Source organism: Culex quinquefasciatus, chromosome 2 (genome assembly GCF_015732765.1).
Source record: "Culex quinquefasciatus strain JHB chromosome 2, VPISU_Cqui_1.0_pri_paternal, whole genome shotgun sequence".
Taxonomy (NCBI): domain Eukaryota; kingdom Metazoa; phylum Arthropoda; class Insecta; order Diptera; family Culicidae; genus Culex; species Culex quinquefasciatus.
The window spans coordinates 109,867,473-109,888,020 of NC_051862.1; the positions used below are offsets into that span (position 1 = coordinate 109,867,473).

The following is a 20,548-nucleotide window of genomic DNA, read 5'->3' on the forward strand; positions in this document are numbered from 1 at the left end:
TAGTCAATTCCGTTGAATTCCGCCAAACAAGATGTCCCGGGTGGCAATCCTCCGGTACGAGCAGTAGCACGATGGTTTGGAGGAGGAACCGTTGCTCCTAATGCTGAAAATTATAATTTAACACAATTAAAATTCAAATAAAATCAACATAAAACTAGCCCAGAACTACAATTTCCTTTTCACTGTCATTCCGAACCGATATCCGTCCCCCGGAACCATTTTTCTGCTTTCCTGGAGGATTTTTCCGGTACCCAGCGCATGTCAAATTTGACATCGGCTTCACCATGTTAAAATTAAGTTCGGGTACTCGATGTCAAATTTGTATGGCTACGGTTTGCGCCGTTTTGATTGGATCCACTCAAATTTGAGTTCCCCTGGTAAGCGTGCATGAATATTCAGGCGGGATAATTGTACTTGCTGAGAGCTGATATTTTGATATTTTAACAACCCTGCTTGAAGCATTGATACAAATATTATTAATAATTATTTGTCAAATGGTGCTATTGGAAAAAAATCGACTGAGTTTTTTCTATGGAAAATATATTAATAGTAGTTTATGCAACAAGTTGCAAAAGAGGATTATTTCAGCACGAGTCGTACATTTATCCAACGAGGTTCACCGAGTTGGATAAATACGAAGAGAGCTGAAAAAATCAAGTTTTGCAACGAGTTCGATACAACATTTTTTGCAATTCCGAAAAACACCCATTGAGTGAAATTTTAAGTCAAATTTTCATGTATTTTGTCAATAAATCGTTTAAATATAAAAAAAATTGAAAAGTGTTACTTTTCGAAACAAGTGCTGAAAAGTTCAACAGTGATTAAAATGGGTATATTTCCCCTATTGAAGAGATTTTTTTTCGCCGAAAAAAAAAGTTTTTGCGGTGCTGTACATTGGAATTTGACATATTTTTGATCAATCCCAGAATGTTAAGTATGATTTTAATTGTTGAGTTCCGTCGTCGTCCTCATCGAAGCAAGGCCATCTTTCATCGGTGGTGCTCTTGCTCATTCGTGTTCGCGGGAGTAAAAAAAAGGAAAAAGAGTGGAAGAAAAATTCAAAGTGCCCAGTTCCGTCGTCGTCCTCGTCGAAGCAAGGCCATCTTCGATCGGTGTCACTCTTGCTCGTTCGTGTTCGCGGGAGAAAAAAGGAAAGAGATTGGAGGAAAAAGCCAAGGTGGCCAGTTCCGTCGTCGTCCTCGTCGAAGGACCTTCGATTTTTTGCGCTTTTGTTTGTGCAGTTTCGTCATCATACGAGTTAAGAGAACCTGATGAGATCGGTCCATTGTTGACCTAATTGATGTGCTATAAAATGTTCAAACATGTTTACTACTAAATATGTGCTGATCCGAGGGGGATGACACTCCGCGATTTCATTAAAATCGTGACAAATCGCATCAAATTCCATCATCTTTGCTCATCGTACCTAGAGACCCTAAATAGGGAGACTGGCCAGACTTTGCTATATCGATCTGACAACGTATGTTTTGTGCTTGCCAAAACTGCCAAGTTTTGCTGGGTGTTATGTTTTGGGTAGAATTGAATAACAGTGTAAGGGGATGGGAAATCCTCTAAATGCGAATCCAAACTTGTTTGGGAGTGCGTCGCTTCCCTCAGGGAACTTGCTTCTCGGCATAACAGAGTCATGTTGTTTTGGGTCCCAGGGCACTGCGGCATTGAAGGCAACGAAATGGCTGATGAACTTGCCAGACAAGGCTCATCAAACATCTTCGTGGGTCCTGAGCCGTTCCTTGGAATCTCAAAAAGTGCCGTAAAGCAAGAAATAACTAATTGGGGACAATCGCAAATCGCTTCAATCTGGGGCGAGATGCGAGGATTGAGACAAGCTAAAACTTTTATCACTCCAAGTCCTTCAATTGCCAGGAAACTTCTTGGCTTAAACCGTAGGGAACTACGAATACTCGCAGGGCTTCTAACAGGACATTGTCCTGCCAGATATCACCTGCACAAAATCGGCAGGTGGCCTAACAACCTCTGTCGTTTTTGTTTAACTGAGCTGGAAAGCTCGGCACATTTACTCTGCTTCTGCGGAGCACTTGTGTCTCGAAGGCTGCGGTTCTTTGGATTGCACCTTCTTACGCCGTACGATGTATGGCACCACACCCATCCCAAGAAGGTCATACAGTTCATCGACTGTATTGCGCCGAATTGGGATAAACCATGTCTGCAAAATAACCCTCGTCTTCCGATCCAATGGATACGAGTAATTTGTAGTATGGACAGTAACCAGGGTACATCACAAAAGATAGCCTTCTCAGGTGGTCGCAGTGAACTTAACCCAATGCCCATTGGGCAAAAAAAAAAAAAAAGGGGATGGGAAAATGACACACGATCGGAGGGTGAAATAAAGTGCAGCGTGGAGCTAAGCGAGCTGATTAAATTCGGCTTTATTTAGTGTTTAATTGTACGGAGAAAGACGTGCAATTGGCGACGAGGCGGAAAGTAACCCGCGGGGATTAAATTCGTGTTAATTTTTAGTTGAATCCGACAGTACGGCGACCACTTTGAAGAGGAAATAAAAGAACAACTGTTCGAGAAAGGCGCTTCCGACGACCTGCGCGCCAAGATCTTGAACAAGCCGGAAATGACGTTAGCGGAGACGGTCGAGGCTGGACGTTCGCTCCCCAAGCAGCATCGCGCAACATGCTAAAAACGTCTAAGTCCAATTAAGTTGCAACAAGGGAGCAACAATGTTTCAATTCGTGAAAATGTAACATCGAAACATAGCTCTTCATGAAATAGTTACCATTATCTGCTGGGGCAACTATTTGATTTTGTTTATTTATGCAACGTTTCGGTGACATTATTGTACCAATGTTGAAACAAAACAAAAACATTCTTCATGTTGAGCGACGAATGTTGTGAATTAGTTGCAGCAATGTTTCTTTGATAAAGCTTATTGTAAATATCGTTTGCCATGACATGAACACAACCTCAGTGAAAAAAAGTAATTTGATGCAGTTCGACCTTTTGCTGCACGCATCGAAACAAACAAAAACAAATCACAATGGAAATAAATGCTGAACGGAATGGGGCATTGAATAGTAACAAAAATTCCGTCCAAACGGAATTACAGTTAGAAGTATTGGAACATGAAGAACTTTCACCTAGATTTTTCCACACTGTTATCGCCCGTAACCGAGAGTAAGATAAATCGGCCAATATCGTTTTCACTATTCATAAAATGATTCAGCTAATTATGATGAGGAGGATTTCCCGGATTAGTCAAAATCTAATCCGTGTGATTTTCAGGATTGGTGGTCATCGGCAGTTGGATACACAAACGGGAAGCGTACTTCGGTGTCCCGACCCGCCTACCCGTAGCCACTGAGCTTCCCGCCGGTGCACAGCTTTGCCCATCAGATCCAGACGAGATTCTTTCCCGGTTCCGACCTGGGCACCAGAAGATGGTCCACCACCAAACACAACATCCTCCGTGGGTGCGGGAGAGCCGAAACCAGCGTCGGGCTGACGGTACCCGCGCCCGGTTCCTCGCCCCACTTGCTTTTCTACAACGAGGAGGGGAACCACCCACCATGAACCATCCGCCATCCAGAAGTTTTATTCTTAGATGCATAAAACACACCTAATACACACAGTTCTTTTCAAGGACTCGTTAAATATTGTTAACACTCGTCATCAATTACGAGAACATTTTTTCGTTTGACAGCTCTCTAGACAAAGAAAATGTTTGCAAATTTTATGTTTCATTTATGTTACCATAACGTTACACAAATTGGGGTGTTCGATATGTATGTTCAACTTTGTTGCTACATATTTGAAACGTTGCTGCAACAGAAGTGGAATGTGGCAATTTGCTCAAAGAGAGATAAGCAGGGACGTACTAAGGGTGAATGATTCAGGAAGCTTTTCACATTTAATCAATTTATTATTTTTTAATAGGTTTTGTCCTTCATTCTTATTAATGATTATCGGTGGGAACAAAGGAGGATTCGCAAAATATAAAATTTTGGTTTCGAAGAACATATCCAAAATTACGAATATCTAATAACACGATTCGGAGATATGATTATTTGGACATAAAAACTGGGTTGTTAGACGCGCCGCGCGCAAAAATTGGAAAATGACGAAAACGGGTAAAAATCAACACTTTTGACTAAAACTGCGTTAACTTGATAATTTAAGCGGTGACCTATACATGTTTGGGTACCAAAAGTTGCGTATTTCAATAACGAATATTTTGGTACCCAAAAAAGTATAGGCGTTTTAAAAAATGTGGTTTTGCGAAAATCGACGGAAAACGCATTTTTTTGGACCACCCTATTTCGGATAGGAGTACCCTAATCGCCAAACAAATAATATGGGTCTAATTATTTGGGCCAAAGGACCCCCACTCCAAATGTAAGCCAAATTGGAGCTTTTTGATTTGGATACTTCCTGTTTGACGTGGAATGGCTGTATATATAATAGAGTGTAACAAAAATGACTTTTTGGCGGGCATTCAGGGGTTTGTTAAGGTGGGCATACTGAGCCCAAATCTCAAATATGAGCTTGATTGGATGTAACAGGAGTTGGCGCTCCACCCTTCAATTTTAAATGGGATTTAACCCGTAAAAAAGATTTTTTCAAAAATGTAGTTTTTTGAGGCATTTTGGCCACTAAAGCGTTTATTTTCGACATCAATGGCATCTCGGGCGTTGCGAGGTGCGACGCATATCTTTTTTGCCGGGGCCAATTTTTCGAAAAATTGCTAAACTTTGAAGGTATGTACCGAGCTCCAGGATGCTCCAAACTTCAATGTTATATATACCAAAAGATGCGCAAGGATCTGGCCTACATGCCAGTGATGTCGAAAATAAACGCTTTAGTGGCCAAAATGCCTCAAAAAGTGTTATTTTTGAAAAAAATCTTTTTTTGCGGGTTAAATCCCATTTAAAATTGAAGGGCGGAGCGCCAGCTCCTGTTACGTCCAATCAAGCTCATATTTGGGATTTGGGCTCAGTATGCCCACCGGAACAAACCCCTGAATGCCGGCCAAAAAGTCATTTTTGTAACAACCTAATATATAAGTTTCTGGCAACAATATCTACGGAACATTTATTAGAGAGAAGTTGACCAAATTGGGCACTATTTTGATGACACTCAGTAAACTTCTCTCCATACAGTCCATTTTCGAGTAGAAATGTGAGTTGTAGTGCAAATGGTTTTGGTGTGCCAATAAACCTCGTTTATGTTGCTATGTCAAGAATATTTGATCAAAAATCACTGTAGCTTTATTAACTAAACTTGTCTTAACTCTCGTTCACAACAATCTATTATAATTATTTGTTTGGGTATTTGCATGGGTACAAACATGAAAATGTTCAGTAGACTTGAAATTTCTTACTTTTGTTAAGAGCCAAATTAATTAAATGGGATGCAAATTTGAATTTGGCTTGATTCCCAATGCAAACTAATAGTTGAAAATTATTCAAACAACAATTTTCATACAGCTTATTTTATAAGAAATTCCTGAATACACCCCTGTGCGTACAAAGCGCCATGATGGTAGATTGGAAAATATATTTTTACAATCAATTTTCAGCTATTTAAACCCATTTTGTATAATTTTTTGATACAAAATTGACATATTACGTAGCTAGTACTAAAGCTCGGATCATTTTCGGATATATTAGCCAGCTTTGAAAATTTGTATGCAAAAATTGCTCCAAAAAAGATAGCAAATTTGAAAAAGATTGAGGGCGCATGAAAAAATCATGAGCAGAATGTAATTTTACTCGGTAAACTTAAAATGGCCAAAGACATAAACCTCATATTCATTGAAGAAAACCAATTTGTTTGTTGTCGACGAAAACTACGACAGGTTTATTTTTCCAGACTTATCCATTTTTGTTTTGTAGCGCAACCAAAATGGAAACATATTTATTAAGAGATGAATTAGAAGTTTGTTGCGCTTGAAATCATTTCGGCTGCACGTTTGATTTCAAGCAACCAAGAATTTCACCGTAATGGTGACATATTTGCAACATATTTGTTACATTATTGCAACACCATCAATTTCTCCTACAAAACTTAGCATCGCATAGGAAACATTGCCGCAACACGTTCACAACTATCTGGCTATTGTTGCGAATCGCGTCGTTGTCGTGCGCTTTTTTTGTCACCAGGAGTGTTGCGTACATGTTTCCACAGCTATTTTGGATTGTTTTGAATTAGTTGCAAATAAGGCTTGGCAACGATAAATGCTGCTTGGGTCGAGACCATCGGCGCTTGCTTATCGGCATGGCGATGCTTATCGGCATGCCACGAAGTTGAGCCCGCGTCTGGAGGAGGTGAACAAGATCGCTCAAACGGCCACCGGTTCGAAGAACAACCCGAGACGGGAGTGCTTTCGGTGCGGAAGAACGGGCCACTACGCGAACGACGAGAACTGTCCGGCTCTGGATCGGAAGTGTGAGCGTTGTGGATTGGTGGGACACTTCAAAAAGAGATGCAACACGAAGAAAAAGAAGAAAGTGAGTGATAAAGGGCTGCGGCAAGTGATGATGGACCTAAAAGTGGACGACTCTGATGGTTCGGATGATCTGGAAGAAGACAGTGCACTATGGGCCATCTCCATACAAACAGGCGGCCAAATTATTTTTTTTTGCTTTTTAAATGTTTTTTCATACAAATTTGGGTAATTGTATGGTATTGAAATGATATACGTCCATTTCAATGACTTTTCATGTCTTTCAATAGTTGATTGTTTATAATAAATAGTCTTTTCATACATTTGAAAGTGCAACAGAATTGCGTGTATATTGTATTGCAAGTTTATATTATTAAATTATGGATAAGCTAATACATCCCCACTTAAAGGACACAACCCCTCCTCCTCTTTCTTTCACCCCCCCCCCCTCCCCTCCTCCCCCCCCCCTTCCACCACCCTTATGGGCATAAATTGCGAAAATTTTAATTGTTAAATCAAATAACAGAAAAATTAATTTTATTCAAAATATTGATTATGAAGTAAAACGATAAAATAAAAAAAATATTCTTACTAATCCTTATGTTCTTGTTCATGAAAATTCATTTGATTATAGAGTTTCTGACGGCTTCAGGATATGTTAAAGGTACTTTTTATGATGTTTTGTTCTAACCAACATAGAACTTAAATGTGGATCAGTTTCATGGATTGATCGCAGAAATTCATCATGCTAAGTCAATATTTTGCTGAATACTTTTTTCGGTATCAAACTGAGATTCCCCTGTTTCGCTTGAGAAACTTCGGTACGAATACCTTTTTTTTGACTAAGCTACTCAATTTTAAATGTAGGCAACAGAAAATTCCAATAAAGTCATTTCGAACTTCTTGAAACCAGGTATTGATTTTTGAAGCGACGATGCCCACGAAGTAGGTAGCAAAGCAAGTGAAATAAACGGGCGCATATGTAGATTGCAGCAAATTTTGATAAAACGTAAATGTTCAAAATGGCATATCTCCGAAAACGGATTGGAAGCACGACCTCGAAGAACTAAACTACGTGTACTCCCTCACACCACATCCGACTACGGGTCGCTCACCGGCGGAGCTGGCGTTTGGTAGAAGATTCAAAGACTGGATTCCACAACTTGTCGCACGCGATCTCAGGAGCGATGAAGCCGTTCGAGACCAAGATCTATCCTACCGAACGGCTGCCAAGAAACAGTACGACAAGGCGCACAACGTTAAGAAGTCCACGATTACTGAAGGTGATCAGGTCCTGATGAGAAATTTCGTGAAGCAGAACAAGCTCTCCACTGCATTCCTGCCGCAGCCGGTCAAGGTAATCAAGAAAGAGGGAAACAGCGTCCTGCTGGAGACACCAGATGGTGTGCAATACCGCCGGAATTCGTCTCACGTGAAGTGTATCCCAAGAAGTCCAGAAACAGCTCGAAGTGACACCGAAGAAGAGGACGAGAATTCAGATGAACTGTGGGCGACTCCAGAGGCATCCGTCCCGATGTCGACACGCGCAGAGAAGCAGAAGCTGGCGAACGGCCGACCACGGCGACAGATCAAGAGGCCGCTGAGATATGACGACTACATAACGGATTTGAACGAAGACAAATAGTAAGAAGGCAAGCTGGAAAAAGGGGAGATTGTTATGATTTGGGTAAAATTGAATAACAGTGTAAGGGGATGGGAAAATGACACACGATCGGAGGGTGAAATAAAGTGCAGCGTGGAGCTAATCGAGCAGATTAAATTCGGCTTTATTTAGTGTTTAATTGTACGGAGAAAGACGTAACACTGCGCGTAAAGGCAAATGCTCGTTTGGATACGTCAAACTTGCGTCTGTTTGGGTACGTCAAATTCACATCGATCAGTCTCCCTATTTAGGGTCCCTAATCGTACCTTCATCGCGGTTTTTTTTCGCTCAGCAGAAAAAAATCCAACAAATCAACTTCTACAGCAGCAGGTGGCAAACCGGAAGGCGCCGATGAATCAGACAAGGACGACGACGGCATGTCGGACGTGGACGTCGAGGACAATCTGAATGACGATTTTCAGGCAAAAAAGATCGTTGACCAAACGTGGGCGGTCCGGAAAAGCGTGAAGATGTGCCGGAGAATGTGAACAAAAGAGGCGAGTGGTGTGCGAGTTGTGTCTGAGTGCCTAGAGCGTGACCAACATGATGGAAAGCAGGAGTCGAGCAGCAGGAAGCATAGGTCAAGGCAAGGCATGGCGTCAACGGATACAGTGCAGACAACGAGTATTTGATCCAGTCCTGCCCGAACGCGTCCATCGCGATTGAGTTGATGGCCAAACAAATTTTGCTGCGACGCGTGTACCGAGCGGAACAACAGCTGGCCGTTTACGACCCAGGCAAGCGTGTAAAGGTGGTGCTGGTTGCCTTAAGTATCCGTCCGCGCCAGCACAAAGTGTCCAATCGCGCAAGACCCTCGGTCCGTACCGCACTTATCACAAACCTCGAGCATGGGTTAATAACAAGGGAAATGAAGAATAATACCATTCAATAGTCAATCTAACTTCGCAACTGAACTACAAAAGCTCATTGATCAACTTGAATCTCCTTTTTTGATATTGGGAGATTTTAACGCCCACGACCCGCTGTGGGGCAGTCTTCGCGAGGACGGCAGGGGGAAGGCAATCCGTCAAGCCGCCGAAACCAACAACATTATTGTAATGAACGACGGTAGTCACACCTATCACCGGGGAACGACAAACTCGTGTATCGACATCTCAAAGCCTTATCAACACCTTAACATGGTGCATACACACGGATACGCAAGGCAATGATCATAATCCCATTGAGATTCACGCATGTGGGCTTTCCCCAAGCACAACCCGAAGACGACGATGGCGCTACGAAGATGCAAATTGGAATGATTACGAATTGGAGATTGAAAGGAGATTAGAAGCAGATCGTGAATACACAATTTCTGAAATAACACAATCTATCCTCAGGGCAGCCGAAGCAAGCATACCACGAACCAGTGGCAAACCCGGCCGCCGTTCTGTTTATTGGTGGAACAAAGAAGTAGAAGATGCTATTAAGACCAGGAGAAAAGCGCTCAGAAAACTCAAAAAGTTATCAAACGAAAGCCCCCTTCGAGATGATGCTCTGAACATGTTCCGAATTGCCAGGAATCATGCACGCAAAGTAATGGAAGAAAGTAAAAAGAAAAGCTGGGAAGAGTTTCTCGACGGCATCAGCAACCAAACATCGTGTACTGAAATGTGGCTCTGAGTGGGAAACGCCGTACGCGTGGACTCTCCTTGGAAGTTGGCGGCTCTTTAACTGATAATCCTGCTTTAATTGCTCAGGAAATTGGGCAGTATTTTCAGAAATTGTCAGCTACAGAAGGTAACAGATCAAAATTTCAGAGGTTGAAATCAACAGCAGAGGAAAATCCCATCTCGTTTCAACTTGATGCATCGAACGAAAACGAAGACTACAACAAGTGTTTCAGTATGGACAAACTATTACGTGCCTTAGATAACGCGCACAGTAAATCATCAGGACCAGATGGCGTAGGCTACCCCATGCTCAAACACTTACCGTACTTAGCGAAGAAATCTCTCCTCAACGCGATCAACAAATTATGGCTTTCCGGATCATTTCCCGAAGAATGGCGAAAAAGTATTGTTATCCCAATCCCAAAAAAAGGCCAAAATGCGTCTTCTCCTACTGGGTACCGACCAATTAGTCTCACAAGCTGCATAGCTAAAGTTGCTGAAAGAATGGTCAACCACCGACTAACCACAGTTCTGGAAGAAAACAATCTCTCATCGATCAACAACATGCTTTTCGCAAAGGCCGGGGATCGGGTACCTATTTCGCCCGTCTAGGGGATATCCTAGATGACGCTAGAACTCAAGGGCATCACATCGACCTGGCAGCTCTTGATATTTCCAAAGCGTATAATCAAACATTCAGAACGGGTGTACTAAGGCAGTTGCAGGACTGGGGCTTCAACGGAAGTCTAGCCATGTTCCTGAAAAAAATTCTATCTGATAGAACATTTCAGGTCGCCATCGGGAACACACTGTCAGATTTATTCGTCGAAGAAAATGGCGTACCACAAGGCTCAGTCCTAGCAGTAACCGCTTTCCTGATTGGCATCTGTGTGGTGCGAGCTCTGTCGTCGTTTTCACACCAGCTCAAACTGTCAAAATTGCACCAGCGTTTCAAGGCTTTCAACGCTCATGGTATGGCTTTTGATTTTCAAATCAAAATATATTTTTTCAAAGTTTTTTTTTTAATTTTATTAGGCTTTTAATGATTTTTATACTTATAAATTGGAAGTTGTCAGATTTGTTTATGTCAAGCTTCGTGTGTGTACCGGGTTCGAGTTAGCTTAGAGCTATTCAGTTTGACAATTCTAAACCGACCAAAGAGATTGTTTGAAAAAATCGTTGTTTTCCGAGTTATTTTAATTTTGTTTAGTTTTTTGTAATTTGTGAATCAAATCTGGATTTGTTTCAGATTATTAATGGCCGTGATCTGCGTTAAATGTGGTTTCAATTTTGCGAAATTCAATCAGTTGGAAATGGTGGACAAAAACAACAACTTTGTGAAAACATTTAAATATGATCATAAATAAGTCCATAGTTAATAAATTCAGCCCCTTTAAAAAACATAAAAAATATGATAAAATTTACATGACATCACTTCAATATCTGGCATACCATAATTTTGTATGTACCTTGACCATAACTGACAGCTCGCACGACCTAGATTGGCATGAACAACGTCTCTCTTGATCTTCCCAAAAACACACACATATTACTATTTGCTGATGATATCTTGTTGATAACTCACGGACCAACATTTGCTAGGAACCGAATCAAAATGCAGGCAGCTGTCCGAGCTGTAGGAAAGTGGGCGGATAGTGTGGGATTCAAAATTGCCAGCGAGAAGTGTGCCATCCTGCATAGCTTCTCAACTCGTCACCATCACTGGAAACGACCTATCGTACTTAATGGAGTAAACTTTCCCAATAGGGAAAAAATCAAAATCCATGGTGTAACATTGGATCGCAACCTCAATTATAACCAACACTTTAGAGAAGTTAAAGAAAGTTGTAGAAGCCGTATTCAGCTCATTAGAACAATCAGCAGTCGACACAAAACAAGCAACCGGAAGACAATCATTCAAGTTGGGAACAGCATAATCACCTCAAAGCTAGTATATGGAATTGAACTGACATGTGCTGCATTTTCTGCACTAGTCAACACTCTAACACCTGTCTACAACGAAATTGTACGGCGTGCCTCAGGCCATCTCAAAAGCTCACCGATTCTATCAATTATGATTGAATCTGGCAATCTACCTTTTCCCCTGAAAGCAGCGTTGATATTAGCAAAAAGGACATTTGTTAACAACCAGTGTTATGGAGAAAATCCCCGAAGAATCAAGCACCTTACTAAGGAAAGCGAACGAAATATTAAGGGAAAAGATAGGATCTTCACTACCGGAAGTGGCCAAGCTTCCCCGTGTTCAAGAACGGAGATGGGACGATGTTAAACCAAAAATTGACTGGAAAATTCATCACAAAATCAAACCTACGGACACCGCTGCTCAAAAAAGAGCAGTTTTCAAACAAAGAGTGGAACAAAAATATCAACGACATCAACACATTTACACAGACGGATCGGTATCCCGACACGGAGTCGGAATGGGAGCTTACAGTGTTCATTGGTCAATATCTAAGAAAATTGATAACAAATGTTCTATATTTACAGCTGAGACTGCTGCCCTCATTATAGCTGTCGACATGACCCAAGACAAACTTGCTGGTGAAGGGTACCGTGCTGAGGCATGGATAACGCCACTCCCCAAACAAGACGTTAATAGATGGATCAACACACAAATCGAACTAGTTTGGGAAAACCAGTGGCACATAACCAGAGACGTCTTCACTAGGAAAATAAAAGGAACCACCAAAAGTTGGGATGATCGAGGACACCGAACAGAACAACGCATTATGTCCAGACTTAGGATAGGACATACCAGACTAACTCATCGACACCTCATGGGACTGGGCCCTAGGGAAATGTGTTACACGTGTGGAGTACCTATTACTGTGGAACATATTCTCGTTGATTGCCCTTCCTATACCGCTCAACGCCAGGAAAATTTGCTTTCCAACTCAATCCGAGAAATATTAGGACACGAACCCGAATCAGAACAACGCTTGCTGAAATTTTTACGAGAAACTCACCTGTTCGAAACCATATAAACAAATGTATATACAAATTTTGTGAAATCTTCCTCTAAATTCTATCCCATCTTTCTTTTGAAAAAGAGGCGAATGCACGTGGAGTGTAAAACCTCTATAATAAAACAACAACAACAACAACAACCATTCAATAGTATCAATACCACATTTTGATTTTCGCGAGCCCTTGAAAAAATGTTTAAAGTGTAAGTTAATACCAATTTGTGGTATTATACCAAATTTAGGTATTGTTTTGTTATTGGGCAAATTTTAAGAAAATGTCGAATTTTGACATACTTACTTAAAAACGCAAATCTACTTCAAATTAAAGCCAACTCACGGTGTGTTTTTTAGAACAAACAAATGATAAAAAATTCGGTATGTCTGATATTTGGCTCCGTCAAAGAAGGTCTCTTTCTCGACATTTTGCGGGGTCCAGCGAAATATTTCGTCGGGGGGTCTAGAACAACTTTTTTGTTTGAAGATTATTTTTCGATTTTATGGGATATTTGCTCAAAAAAATCACAGAAAATCGGTGCATTAATGTTTATATCACTCGAATTTCTTATGAATATGCCTTGGGAACTCTAACCAACTATATTTGACCCATATTTGACCTCCAATAATAAAAATCGAACCAAGTTTACCATATTTCTAGCATTCTTTGAAATTACCCCAAAATCCAAGCTGGAAACCCCGATACGACCGAATGTAAATCTTTTCTTTGTACAATTTATCATGAAATTACAGCAACACATTGCCCGGATACGAATGTGAGCATCAAACGATGCAAAATATGGATTATTTAATAAATAAGCTGTTTATTACCCAATAGGTTCCGAAAATTATTTTTTCAATCCTCTGCCACATCACACTATTACATTTTAAAACAAATTAGAATCAATCACATTGTAGAGAACAATTTTCTGAACAAGTTTCATAAAAAAGTATCAGTTTTGGTTCAATATAGGCAGAGATATGCCCAATTTCCTGAAATAAATAGTGCCTTTCTCTAAAATTTTCTTAATTTACCTAATTACCTTTCACATGATGGGCACTGCCTACTGAGTTTTGTTATCAAAAGTATAGAATAATTTTCATGAATTTCGTCAAAACTTTTTATAATTTTTATGTTTCAATAAAATATTATTATCATAAAAAATATCTTAGAAGGCAGTGCCCATCATGTTAAAGGCGATTTATCATCGGACTATTGTTACTGGTGCAAAAACGAAGCTTTTGGTGTATAGCAATCGATGGTTTGCGCGAAATCATGTTTCGGTAATTTTTTGGGCTCTTTTTTCCCACTGTGCATCGGTATTGTAAAGGTATCTATATCTAGATACAGTATTCGCATTCGCATTCGCATGGAGATGGTGATCTTAGCGGGTTGCAGACTGGATTTCGTCATGTATGTGTGATAATTGTCCAGCCCAGGTTGCTTAGAAATTGATTAGAGGGAATTAAAACCAATTCTACCAGAACAGGACAGGTAGCACCATGAAAGCCATCCATTGCCGGCCGCTCCCATCTCCACCATTCACCGGGAGAGGAATAAGGATTAGGAGCACGGGAAGTGTTGATGCTGAACTTACTTAGAAAAAGGTAGCGTAACCGCAGGCTCTTTTTCCCAACCTTATTGTGGAACTTGATCAAACTGACCATTTGATCAAATTTAATCGAATTTAAACAACAAGGATGCGTAAATGTCGCGTGGAGTTGGTAGTTGTGATGGGTAAAGGTCTGGGATTCGCCCTAAGCAAGCGATACGACCATTGGCATAAATGAAGTTAACTGTTAGATTTTTATTCTCAAGGTAAGCAATCGGATGCTGCTGTTGAGACAATTCCCGTTTAGATTAAGTGAGGTTTATTATTTTAACAGGATTGAAAATTTATTCTCAAAGCAAGCAGTCGGATGCTGCTGCTGAGAAAGTGTTATTATTATTTCAGTGTATTTTATATTTTAATCCCGACGCGAATGTTTGTTTGAGATCTAATCTTAGACAGCCGGCTGTGGAAAGATAAGATCCATGTGCCTAAATTTCAACCATCATTTATTCCAACACAATTCATTTTTACGTTGACGGAAGCGGCTCTGCTGTGAGCAAAATTAATAAAAAAGGGACCATCCATAAACCACGTGGACACTTTAGGGGAAAGGGGGGAGGAGGGTTTCTGGCGAATGTCCACACTCCATACAGAAAAGGGGGCGGGGGGAAGGCGGTGATGAGGGGTTTGAGAAAAGTGTTCACGTGGTTCATGGATTGTCCCAAACCGAAAACTAACGTGTGTTAACTGCTGGAAAATGTGCATTAGCAAAACGACAACGACCACAGCAATTTTTGAATGAATCATCCAGCACATTCCTCTCTTAACCAAGCCACCCTTCCCCCTCAAGCCCACCAGAGCTCTCACCCGATGCATCAGCGACGTCCTCGAGTCCAACTGTAGACGAAAGCTTTCAAACTCTCACAGAGAGCCGCCGGGCCGGCCCCGCTCAGCAGCTCTTCACACCAACAAATTGCACAGCCTCTCCTCATTTTTGCTTGCCAGAGCAAATGCTCTTTTTCTGCAGCACACACACACTATCCGTTTCGTCGATTTTTCTTCATCTCTGTAAATGTCATCTCACGGCCAACCTTTCGCAAGCTACTCGAACTAATACTCTCACCAAACACAAATCTCTCAAACTGTGCTTCTCTTCGTCGATTTTTCTTTCTTCTGCTTGCCTCCTGTCAAATATGGCTGAACAATTTGTACCAAAACAACACAATTTAAATCGCGATAAAACTGATCCTAACACCTATTATCACTGATATTCTACATTTCCCGTGTGACTCTCTTCACTAACAAACGAATAAAACCACTTTTGCCGCGAATACGCCAATTTTCCGCCGAAAAAAACGCGAAGATACCGAGAGCATCACAAAAACGCGTCATGCTCTTTTCCCTAGGGGGGTGACCCTCCGTATCTATATCTAGATACAGTATGTAAAAAAAGTATTTACACCCCTTGGGCACTATGCACATTTTGTGATAAAACTTGTAACAATTTAATGTTTGACAGAAACCTAGTACTACGTTTTGTTCAAAAACTCATGCCGAACATTTCGCTATAAAAAGCTCATGAAAAGATGATTTCCAAATGTTCTTTAACAAATACTATTCTTCTTCTTTTACTGCTCGTACAACCTCCGGGTCATGAGCTGTCTCCAGATGCGCTGCCACTGGATTCGGTCCTGGGCTGTTACTCTCCAGCCCGCTGCGGAACTCCCACACTTTCCAGATCTTTCTCCACCTGGTTCAACCACCTCGCACGTTGCGCCCCCCTCCACCGCGTTCCAACCGGCTCCGAATTAAACACCAACTTCACCGGATTCATAGTCTGGTTCGGTTGGCGCGCATCCAGCGCGTCCGGCATTCTTGCGACGTGTTCGGCCCACCGGATTCGGCCAGCCTTGGCGACCTTCCGAATACTTGGCTTGCCGTAGAGTTGCGCCAGCTCGTGGTTCATCCTTCTCCTCCATACAGTGTTCACACGCACGCCGCCAAAGATCATCCTAAGCACTCGCCGTTCGAAAACTTCAAGCGCTTGCAGGTCCTCCTCGAGCATCGTCCACGTCTCGTGCCCGTAGAGGACGACGGGTCTTATCAGCGTTTCGTACATGGTACACTTTGTACGCCGGGAAAGGTGACCAGACCGTAAGGTCTTGTGGAGTGTGTCTCTTCCCACTGAGAATTTTGGCTCGAGCCTCGAGTCTATCTGGCTCGAGATCGAGCCTGAATCGAGTCGAGGCTCGAGACAAAATTTTCAGTGGGTTGCAATGAATTCTTAGACTGTCTGCAGCGCGATGTTTTATGATTGTTTCAAATTGCGAGCAGTTTTAAATTTTTAGAACTGGCGGAAATGAAACTACACAGAAAAAAAATTTCCTGTAAATTTACATTATTTATCATGTACCAAAAGGTATCATGATAAATGATGTATATTTAAATTAGACTTGCCCTTGGGGTTGTCCGACGGCACCAGCTCATGTAACAACTTTGTTTGCACAGCACTAGTACGTATTGCAGCCGCTCCAGCTTGGCCGGAATTATTTGTGCCAACTCGCGATTCGCTCCATCTGTATTTTGAGATTCGCTGACTCTCGAAGATGACGACATTCTTACGGTGCTCCGGCGACCGATCGGAACGAGAAGTGGTGGTAGACTGCGATTCTGTGGGAAGAATTATTATTTACCCAAGGGTTTCTTATTCATATTAGCCATCTTACCTGTTGTGAATCAGCTCATCCCGGAACTAGTGCAACACCTGCCGGGGCCAGTCTGATCTTGCTTCTACCAGCTCTTGATCAAGTGCATCATCGTTCTGGCGGATGGGCTAAGGTTCTGCAGTTGTTTGGTCAGGTTAAAGGTCGTCGTCGGCAGCTCCCGCGTGATCAGCGACAGAAGATCGTGGTCTCGGTTATCGTGACACATCGGTCGAGGTGCTTATTGTAAGTCGAGCGTGGACATCTATGATTTTTCGAAGTTAACCGCACCCAAAAATTACAAGGGAGGTGATCTTAGTAAAACGATAAACGAACGGATAAACGAAACTGACCTTCAAACATCCGATGATGCACGCGGCCGAAAACCAGCTCCAGGAACACAACCACTTCCGGCTCCGAAATTATTATCACTGTTGAAGAGGAGCCATTGAAGATTTAACTGAGAATCCGGTCGATACATGGCCAACGTCGCTGCTGCAGAACTGGGTCTAATTTTCGACAGCGTCTGGCTTACCTTCGACCTGGCCACGGTAGTGGCTTTGATGTCTCTGGGATACGCAGCGGAAGATCGACGACTGCTTCTCAATGTTTCCATACATCCTTCCACTGGGTCGCTTTAGAATCCGTACTTTAAAAAAAAAATTGCAGCAAACCCGAGCAGGGGTAAATAACACGGGAATACCAAATTTTGGTATTACTTGGGCAAATAACTGCGACCAAAATGTGCCCTTGGTTGCCCAGTAATAGATGGTAAAATACCATGAAATCATACCAAAGTCTTGTATGTGGAAGGGCACAACAATACCAAACCGTGTTATTCCAAGGGTAAAATAATACCTCAAAATAAAACCATTTCAATACCAAGTTGAGGTCTTCTGGATTTTTGAACATTGCTTGAATACCAAAACTTGGTATTGCCATGGTTTAATTTTAGGTATTCCCGCGCCCTAGGAAAATCATATTTAGGTATTCCTGTGGTCTTCCACATACATGATTTTGGTATGATTTCATGGTATTTTACCATCTATTACTGGGCAACCAAGAGCACATTTTGGTCGTTGATATTTGCACAAGTAATACCAAAATTTGGTATTTTCATACCATTTTAGTGCAGCAGTTGCAGTTAGTGAAAAACGGAAATGATCCTTATGCAACAACCAAATCTACTCACCTGATGATTCCATGTTGTTCTTAGTGATATTCTTCACCACAACGAATGCATTTGTCATTGACGGCCTGTGCTTGAAGTTCTTGAAGATTCTGAAAAATAACAAGATTGAAAAATAAGTGTTATTAAAATGAAACTGGATTGAAATTAACCAAATTTCAATATTTTTTGTTTTTCAAAGTATTTGGTTATCCCGACTTAAAAAAAAATTAAAATCAGCTTTAACATTTTTGGGTTTCAAGTCATTTTAGCGCAAAATTAATTATCTCGTCAAAATTTATAAAAAATTTCCCATAGTTTCAGAGGAATTTGATGAAACCTTTCAATACCAAAATAATACCAAAATGTGCCATCCTGACATAGAAAATTTTCCACAATTTCAAGTCATTTCTGTAGGGGGTATATCAAAAATGTTTAAAATCAAGTTTGAAATTTCCGGTTTTCAATGAAAGCATTCGCTTTGAGAAGCGCAAATTAATTATTTTGTCAAAATTGGTCAAAATTTTCCCATAGTTTCAGAGGAATTTGATAAAACACTTCAATACCAAAATAATACAAAAATGTGCCATCCTGACTTAGAAAATTTTCCACAATTTCAAGTCATTTCTGTAGGGGGTATATCAAAAATTTTTAAAATCAAGTTTGAAATTTCCGGATTTTAATGAAAGCATTCGCTTTGAGACATCATTTTAGCGCAAAATTAATTATTCTGTCACAATTGGTCAAAATTTTCCCATAGTTTCAGAGGAATTTGATAAAATACTGTAATACCAAAAGAATACCAAAATGTGGTGTTCGACCATTGACAAATTCTGCAATTTTGCAATATCAAAACAATACCTTAAATTGGTATGATACCACATTTTGCTCTTGCATAATCCTTAAGACAAATTTTAAAGGGTCCAGGAATACCAAAATTTGGTATTGATACCAGAGAAAGGTATTATTACGCATTTCCCTTGTTATTTACCCATGCTCGGGAACACACTGGCTGAGGTCCGACGAAAGAACGATTGAAATTAAATTTTGCTTACTTGTTGTGCTGTTTTCAGCTTTCTGTTTTGCCATTTCTCAGTTCTGTCAAAGGTACAATGCAAGTAAACAATGAAGGTGCAGCGTGAAACTAAAAGGTGGTGTTGGCAAAAGATATAATAAATATAAGACATAAACAATTCAAACCATGCACGGCGACAATCCCAGTCACGACGTTCGAGCAGAGTTCTCACCGAGCTGGATATTCTTACAGCATTCTAGCAGTAAATGTTCCACAGTTCTAGCAGGATTCTGGCAGAACCAGCTCTGCTAGAATATTTCGTGACTGGGATGTAGCACCACATTCGAGTAGATTGTCTAGGGAAACAGATTGGCTAATGTTTCTGGACACAAAACGCGCTTGACACCAAACTGGCAGTGTTGCAAGCGCAAAACATACGTTGCCAGTGCCCGTTTATTTTGCATTGGCCAGTCTGTTTCCCTAGACAGTCTGTACATTCGAGTGGTAGAAATGATAGTTCTCTCATAATGAATACATATTAGCAAAATGCAAAATCTGTTCGAATGGAAGACTGGAGTTTTTTTTAAAAGGTCCAATGAACCAAATTTCCAGTTTTTTGCTTTTTGGATGTTTTTGAAACCGCCTTGAGTCAGGGGTATTTAAAAACAGTCAAAAAGCAAAAACTGAACATTTGGTTTATTGGACATTTTCAAAAAAAAAATTCCAGAAGTGTTCCAAGGATCAGTTTTTGCTTTTTTGGCTGTATTTATCATGTGTCTGTCAAAAATTGCTCGACGGCGGGTACTCCATTGGCAAAACAGTTCAAACTGTCAAAATGCTTATCCGCCCTTTTTCGGTCGAAGTGTGGCACGCCGCCAAAATATTTGAAAATCAGTTGAATACCTAGAAATATTTAAAAGTTTTTTAAAATATTACTGTTTAAATAAACCACTATACTTCTTTGTGTGATTTTGACCAGAAACATTAATTCACTTAATTGTTTTTTCATGCCAGTTGCCTTATTAGGGTGTAATATGAAAATCGATTTTCCAGCACAGCATTATTTTAGTTCCTTTTGGGGTCCTAAACAACTCCCCAAAGTTTGGGAACGATTGGTTTAGTCCTCACTTTGCGCAAAGCGATTCAATTTTCCATATAAATTTGTATGGGAAAAATCATTTTTTTGGATTTTGATACTTATAAAATCCACGTTTCACGCTGTACTAAAACCGGATTCATATTCGGATGCTCCGGAAGGTGCTCTACAACTTTCCCGAAGAGAGTATGGTGCTAGCTTGTCGCTGAAAGAAGATACAGCGTCCTCAAAACTCGTCTAAAACGTGATTTTCGATCAAAAAACACGTTTTAGACGAGTTTTGAATTCGCTGTATCTTTTTATAGGAGCAAGTTAGCACCATAC

At 40.9% G+C, this 20,548-nt stretch overlaps 1 protein-coding gene across 1 annotated transcript; it reads right to left on the reverse strand.

Annotated features, from left to right (window-relative positions):
- Positions 1–6,174: 6,174 nt before the first annotated feature.
- On the reverse strand, positions 6,175–19,208 carry LOC119766233. Its single transcript, XM_038250672.1, has 2 exons — positions 19,105–19,208; positions 6,175–6,460 (listed from the first exon to the last, which is right to left on the reverse strand). The coding sequence occupies exons 1-2, from the start codon at positions 19,200–19,202 to the stop codon at positions 6,175–6,177; spliced, it is 384 nt and encodes a 127-aa protein (XP_038106600.1). The 5' UTR covers positions 19,203–19,208.
- Between the last annotated feature and the right edge of the window lie 1,340 nt (positions 19,209–20,548).